At 41.7% G+C, this 7,544-nt stretch overlaps 1 protein-coding gene across 3 annotated transcripts in view; it reads left to right on the top strand.

Moving 5' to 3' along the window:
- SAMD12 (sterile alpha motif domain containing 12) overlaps nt 1-7,544 on the top strand; it is a 281,156-nt gene that overhangs the window by 195,809 nt on the left and 77,803 nt on the right. Inside the window, exon 5 of one of the 3 annotated variants that reach the window (XM_042465501.1) lies at nt 6,074-6,414. The exons of the other annotated variants lie outside the window; for them this stretch is intronic. Coding sequence (XP_042321435.1) covers nt 6,074-6,126 — 53 coding nt within the window. The 3' untranslated portion in view covers nt 6,127-6,414. Of the gene's footprint in view, nt 1-6,073; nt 6,415-7,544 lie in introns of those variants that run through there. 3 annotated transcript variants of the gene reach the window in all.

The following is a 7,544-nucleotide window of genomic DNA, read 5'->3' as shown; positions in this document are numbered from 1 at the left end:
GCTTCTAGGTGGGCCATTTACATGATGCAAGCCTCAAACCTGGCCAGGAACCGCTCTCAAGCTGCCCTATGGGGAGAAAAGCTAGACTAAAAAGGAACGGGATTTTTCTGCTTCTTCACGGAACATGTGCACCTTCACTCATTTGTTTAAATGCAGCGATGCCAGAGCGGTTCTAAAGCAGTGCTCTATTCTAACCCTAAACCTAATTCTGAGTGTAAACACCCTGTTGCAGGAGTGCATTTAAAACAGATGGAGCTGCCATACCCAAGCAGTGGGGGTGGCAACGCTCAAAAGAAAAACTGTGACACTTCTCATGGAGATGAGTACCACATGCACAAAACAGACAAAGAGGGGGGGGGGGGGGGGGCATGATTATACCTTGCTGGCATCTGCATGGGCACACCTATGCTCCAATTCCCTTGTCCTGGTGAAATATTACACATGCGAATATGTGCAGGTTCACAGGGACAGCCATACAATGGGTGGCAGTTCACTCCTGTGAAGGTGCACAGGGATGAAGGAATAATAATAATAATAATAATAATAATAATAATAATAATAATGTATCCAGTGCCATGGCTTGAAGCCATGCAGTGTGGTCATGACGTGTGCACTCTAGCCACCTTGGGAGCAGGCAGTGTGGTTTCAATGCGACTTTGAAAAAGGCAGCTTCAAACCACTTTTTCCTGCCTGTCTGTTTCACCCCTTAGTCTTTTTGGCTTCCAAAGAGATTTCAGGCTTGATCTGTTCAAGGACCCGTTTGTTTGCCTTTTTGGTTGTCCACAGTATTCTGAGCTCTTTTCTCCAAGACCACATCTTAAATGAATTTATTTTCTTCTTATCTACTTTCTTCATTGTCCAGCTTTTGCATCCACACATAGTGATGAGGAATACAATGGCTTGTACAATCTTCTCCTTAGTGCTCAGTTGTATGTCTTGGTTTTTTAGCTTTTCTAGCTCTCATCCTTCCCATTCCCAATCATCTTTTGATTTCTTGAGTGCAGTCTCCTTCCTGATTGATATTTCATCCAAGGTACAGGAACTATTTTACTATTTCTATTTCCTCATTGTCTAAGGTTGAATGTATATAGGCCCTCTGTGGTCATTATTTTTGTTTTCGTTATGTTCAGCATTAAGCCTTCCTTTACACTTTTTTCTTTGGCGTTCCTTAATAATTGTTTCAAGCCTGTGATGTTTTCTGATAGTAGTCATCCATGTGTATTAGATTGTTGATATTCCTTCCTCCTATCTTTACTCCTTTCCAAGTCTAAGTCTGCTTATTTATAGGGGGGCATTAAAAATTACATTTAGAAACATACAATCTCGGGCCATCTGATCTAACCCCGGGCATACAGGAATAACACAACTATAAAGCACTCCTGAAAGATGCCCATCCAACCTGTTTAAAACCTCCAGAGCTTTAGTCTGAGGTGCTACAGTTTGCTCTGTTTTGTATATGTCCATCTGTGGTCAAGGACTGAAAGGTCCATTGCACTGGATTCTTGAAGCATGACAGTAAATGGGCTGTAGAATTTGGACAATGAAATACAGTGGGTCCTCCACATTTGCTCAGGTTAGGGGCACAGGACCCCTGTGAATGTGGAAAACCACAAAAAACACTATTTTTTTAGCCTGAGATAACACCTCTCTAGGAATCTCTAGGTCCTCCAGTGCAACTTCTGGTAAACATTGACCATAAAGTCACACTGAAAGACCTAGATATTCCTAGAGAGAACGTATTAACCAAATCCGGAAACAACCAAATCTGCAAAAGTCAAAGCCACAAATGTGGAGGGCCAACTGTATGTTCTTTGCAGCCTAGCTTTTCAAAATTATTAAGTGAAACTCACATATGATACCATCTTCCACACTATTTCAACATGCTTTTAAAAGAAATGATTTAGAAATCAAATTATTTAATCAGTTCCACAGGAAAGGGGGACAAAGGGTGTGGGCGAGGGGCAGGAATGTTTTTCACAGGAAGAGTCAACAATAAGAGCATCTTCTCTTGGGGCAAATATAAAATGTTCTGTTCTTAACTGTTCAGAACTGTTTGTGTTGTGGAGGGAAAAAAACAAAAACAAATTATAACCTTGAATAACTGAGCACGTTTGCAAGATCCAAAGATCAGATTTGATGTTTTATTATGTTCCTTGCAATTACTTCCTATTAATGTCAACTGGAGCTACTGATGACAGGATGGTAACTTGCAATTAATACTTATAAACACTATGCAAGCTTGCTAACAGTATGCAAAACAGGAGTCAACATGAATGCATAATTATGTATACTTCTGCTACCTGCCCAAAGTGTAAAAAATTAGTTTGGCAAGGGCCATGGAGTTCAGCGATCCTGGTTATATTGAGGGTTCTAACTCCACAGGAGAACTACCACTGAGCTCCATGAAGCTTACTTAGGAATACACAAAAGTTACACTGTTGGTTAGCATAGATCTGAAAATGTAGTTGATGTTACCCATCAGTAATAACTGAAATTATTTCAAAATAATGTTTTAGAAGACAATTTTCCTCATTAATTTATCTTGCTGCTTTTGGTGTAGAGGGTGTCAACTAAGAGTACAAGGAACTTATCACTTGGTTATTAAAATCAGCTTACCACTATCTGGTTTAAAGCTTAATTCAGGCAGCATCCTGATCTTATCAGAAGGTTTTATCAGAATTTGTCTCCCAAATACAGCTTGAGTCCATCCCTGCTTCCAGAAGCACTCCGCGTGGCTCTTTTCAGATCTGGGAGTTTTCTGACTTAAGAAAATAGCCAGCGGAGCATTCCTGGAAGTGTAGATGGACTTGGGCCATATTCGGTGGCAGAAATCAGGATCAGGATGCTACCCAAATTAAGTTCTAAACTGGACAGAGGTAAAATGGTTTTAGTAGCCAAGCAATAAGCTCCAGAATGAGCATCTGAGGCAGAAATAGGGGTCATATTTCACCCCTGCGTCAGAGTTCCCCATTCCAATTTTGACCCCCCCCAAAAAAAAACAACCCCAGCTTAAAGTCACATGTAAAATTGTTTCCTATAGTCTCAAGAGAGCTCCGTTATAAAATCAGGAAGTGAACAGAAAGTGGCTTATGACAATTTCTTGTTTAAATGGCCTCTCCTGGACCTAAAATGGCTGGGAAGGGTTTAAAAAGAGACCCAAGAAAGCGCACAGATAAAAACAGTTTAAAACTTTACCATTTTATTTTAAAAAACAGTTTAAATTATTTCAATAAACCAATCTAAAATACATAAAGCATACAGAAGTTTAAAAACATAAATAAAGCATCATCCCTGACAATGATTATATATTTAAAAGTTTTCTTCAAGACTAGAGAGCCAGCATGGAGCAGTGGTTTGAGCAATGGATTAAAAACCTTGGAGACCAGGGTTCGAATCCCCACTTGGCCGTGGAAACCTACTGAGTGACCTCTGGCAAGTCACATTCCCTCAGCCTCAGAGGAAGACAGTGGTAAACTTCATCTGAACAAATTTTGCCAAGAAAACCCCATGATAGGGTCAACTTGAAGGCACATAACAACAACAGAACAATACAATTCCTTAGCCTTCCATAGTTGCCCAGACTGGTCTAGATGATGAGGCTTTCACATCTCTGCTACCAAAGAGTCATTGTGCTTGCAAATGAAAATGAAACTTTGGCCTGTTACAGACAGCCAAAATAAAGTTGCTTCGAGTCACAGTGGAGGTATGGTGTTTCAATGATGCATACGTCCTATGAGTCCAGAAGCCACACCAAAGCCACGCTCCAGTTCTTAGGGCTGGAGTGTGGCTTTGGTGCGACTTCTGGACTCTTAGGACGCATGCATTATTGAAACACCATACCTTCACTGTGACTTGAAGCAGCTTTATTTTGGCTGTCTGTAACAAGCCTTTATATAGACAAAATGAGTGCTATGATGATCAGCTGCACATATTTGAGGAAAGATAGGATTTAATACCTTGGATAAAGTTCTGGAATAGATTCACCTGGGATGGATTCGCATTCCCACATGAAAGCTACCAGCTGCTACAGCCATAAGGTTTTTTTCCCTAAAGCCAGCAGATTTTAAAAAGAAAGAAAGAAAAGAAAAAAGTACAAAAAAAGGAAAGAAAAGATGTGATATTGGCTTTTTTTCACTTTGATGGTGAATGATGTGCATATTCTCAAGAGACATAAATACAAAGCACTTTGCTATTACCCTTTGTTTAAATAAATTGTAATTGCCATTTAATTTTTAACTGCTGTTTGCTACAGATCTGACCTAGCTCCACTTTCTTTTATAAAATCTTGTAAGGCTCCATTTCTAGATAGCTGACATGTTCAATCAGTCCAGTTTAGTAGTGGGTAAAGGAATATTAGTTTTGTCATTTTTGTTTCCTTTCCATTGGATCATCTTTGTTATAGCCATTATGTATTAAACTCAATGGCTCATGCATGAGCGGCCAAAAACACTATGAGACTAACAATCCTTAAAGCTGGACTCAGTATAATGTAATGGTTATCAACTGGACAAGTTGCCCTTTTAATAAAAGCTTTGGATTAAAAACTATGTGAAGACATTTCCACAGTGTGTATGAACAGCTAGGAGTCTTTTCCTTATGGGCTTTTAAAGGTTGGTGGCTACTAGCTATGCCATATGATATACCACACCTGCTTAGCTGGTATCTGGTAGGAGATAGCTTGGCATTTCAAATTTGACTCACAAAGGAGACCAAACAGTGAAGTTTTGCAGAAATTTTCAAGGAGTGGCACCTGAAGAGGATAATTTGATTACATCAGAGAACTCTGTGAACTTCCTTTAAAGCAAAACAACTTTGGCCTATCCAGGCAAGCAATTTTCTGTCCCTGGGATCCTCATGGACTGCCAAATTAGGGACAAGGGAGCCAGAAGTGACAGGAAGTCTACTTCTCATTTGAGGAAAAAAAACTGATAATTTTTTGGTAAAAACTGGTAAATTTTGTCTTGTTTCAAAGACAGCTGTTCATAGAAGTTTTTGGGAGCCAGTTCTTTCTTTCTTGCCAGAAAAGGGACAGTCTGATAATATCAGAAGGGGTCAGGATTCTAAAGCAGGCACACTGTGCCCACCCCACCTTTAAATACTGGCACGGTTTTCATGCTTAATGTGGGTGTTGGTTGTTAACTGCCCTCTAATCGGCCCTGACTCCTGGCGACCCTGTGGATGAGACATCTACAAGGCCCCATGTCCTGCCGTTTCATGCCTGTGACTTCCCTAACTGAGACTAGCTATCTACCTCTCTTTCTGTTACCCTCCATTTTTTCTAGCAATATTGCCCTTTTCTAATAAGTCATGCCAAAGTAAAACAGCCTCAGTTTTGCCATCTTTGCTTCCAGGGAGAATTCTTGCTTGATCTGTTCATGGACCCACTTGTTTTAGATTTCCATGCAGGAAGACACAAACAAAGCACTCCTGATAGATGGCCATCCAGCCTCTATTTACAAAAAGAAGACTCCACCACATTCAGAGGCACAGACTTTTGTCTCATCTTGCCAAGTACTAATTCTAGGCCTGCGTAGGAGTTTTACTGTTGGGCCACCAGACGTTTATGCAGATCCACTGTGCTTGATGAGTTAACAAATGTTGCAAGCCTGCTTTAGAGAACTATTTTTCCATACAATGCTACTGACTTTCTAAACTCAGGAGAGGCTCTCCCAAATCACCCTTGTACTTAGGAGGCTAGAAGAGCACAACAATGTAATCTCTTGAGCATGAGGCTCCAACTTGTAATGTAAAACAGAACTCAATTGTGTGTGATTTGTCTTTTATTTTCCTACTCTAGCACTTTCTTGTTTAGCACTGAAGATTCTGTTCAAAATTACATAGCCGAATGAATAGGCACAATAAGCTGGAAAAAGTCAAGTTGCACCTGACCAAAGAGACATTCAAAGTCTGCATTTAGGGGGAGAGGGGATTGCAGTGTGTGAAGAAGTCAAGGGTTGGCAAGTGTCTATTCTAGAAAGGAACAGATCAAAAATTTAATTATACTGCAGTCCTCTTTTTCCATGTACTTTAGTTGCTTTCTAATTTTTTGCATCTTTTCTTCTGCTTTCAATAGTGCCCAAGACACTACAGAGCATGAAGTGGAGCTCCAAGAATGCAATCTTCTAGCACATATAGAAAAGACATAATACCAAAAAATGCAAGGGTCCATAGTGATGCAAGATAGTTGTTAAGATGGCTTCTGTCTCCATTCTAGATGCAACTGCAATTCAGAGTCTGACCAATTTACTTTTTAGGTAACTACAAGTACCAGAATCCCCAAGCTACATGTCTCAAAATCTCAAAAACCCCATCCTACAAACCCAAGAATCCCAGTGGCCTTACTAGCTGGGGGATTTCAGTGGTCCATAATATAACTTCACTACAGTTAAGAACAATAAAAATGCAAATCTTGAAATGGCTACTTAGAATTAAGTCCAGTGTGCATTTGTGAATATGCATCAGATTGTATGAACTGTCATGCTCATGTTGTGGTTGAAATGAGCTTCCCATGAATCACAGCATGGGATTTGCCCCCATTTAATACAGAGGTGTCATTTCAAATAATCAACAACTCCATACTGGCATTCTCTGTGTGCTCAAGCAGCTGACTGTGTGGTTTGTGGCAGTGTATGTGAACCTGCCCAGAATTTAGAAAAGGACATAGGAGCACAGGTGGGGTGCATAGGTAGGAAGGGTGTCAGCAATAAAGAGGAAAGACTAAAATATGGACAAGTAAAAGTCAGTAAGCATTTGAAAATGTGGATGGCACAAAGCATAGTTGAGTCTCCATCTTTGACAGAGAAAATGTCAAATTGAATGTCAGTTAGGCCCATTACAGACAGGCCTTTTAGTATGAAGTCAGTCCGTACTAGGGTTAGGAAGGTGCGGTGCTTCCGCACCCCCCTAACCCTAGTATGGACTGAGTCCGTACAAAATGGTGGTGCCCCATCTACATGAGGGCCGCCATGATGACGTCACGACTGCGCCGCCTCTATACGGGGCGGCGCGGATGTGATGTTGTTGCTCTGCGCCAGGGTGCTTAGTGCGCCCTTTGAGCGGAGCAGGAAGGAGCTCTGTTTTGGAGCTCCTTCCTGATTTGTGGCACTGCTTTGCGTCTCTGGGCGCAGCCTTCAGACGGCTGCGCCCAGCAACGCAAGGGAGAAAGGGGCCAAGCGGCCCCTTTCTCCTCCTCCCCGCTGCCGCGGGGTGTCCTTGGGGCTTGAAGCCCCAAGGACACCCCTTTCCAGGCTGCGGGGAAGTGGCCTTTTGCCGCTTCCCCGCGGCCTGGAAAGCGGCAGATCGGGGCCTCAGCGGCTGCTGTTCTGGCCACTGAGGCCCCGATAACCCGGAGAAAAGGGTGGGTACAGGCCGCCACTTTTCGGTGGTCTGTAACACACCTTTGTTTCATTCACTTAATATTCTCCTTTAACCCCAAGCAACTGGTTTTCCTCTGACAATGGCTGTAGTTTCTTGAGGAATACCCATAAGATCCAGTATGGTGTAGCGGTCTGAGTGTTGGATTTGGATTGTCAATTTAGGGTCAA

Source organism: Sceloporus undulatus, chromosome 4 (assembly GCF_019175285.1).
Source record: "Sceloporus undulatus isolate JIND9_A2432 ecotype Alabama chromosome 4, SceUnd_v1.1, whole genome shotgun sequence".
Lineage (NCBI taxonomy): Eukaryota > Metazoa > Chordata > Lepidosauria > Squamata > Phrynosomatidae > Sceloporus > Sceloporus undulatus.
This window is presented reverse-complemented; position numbering and strand designations above follow the sequence as displayed.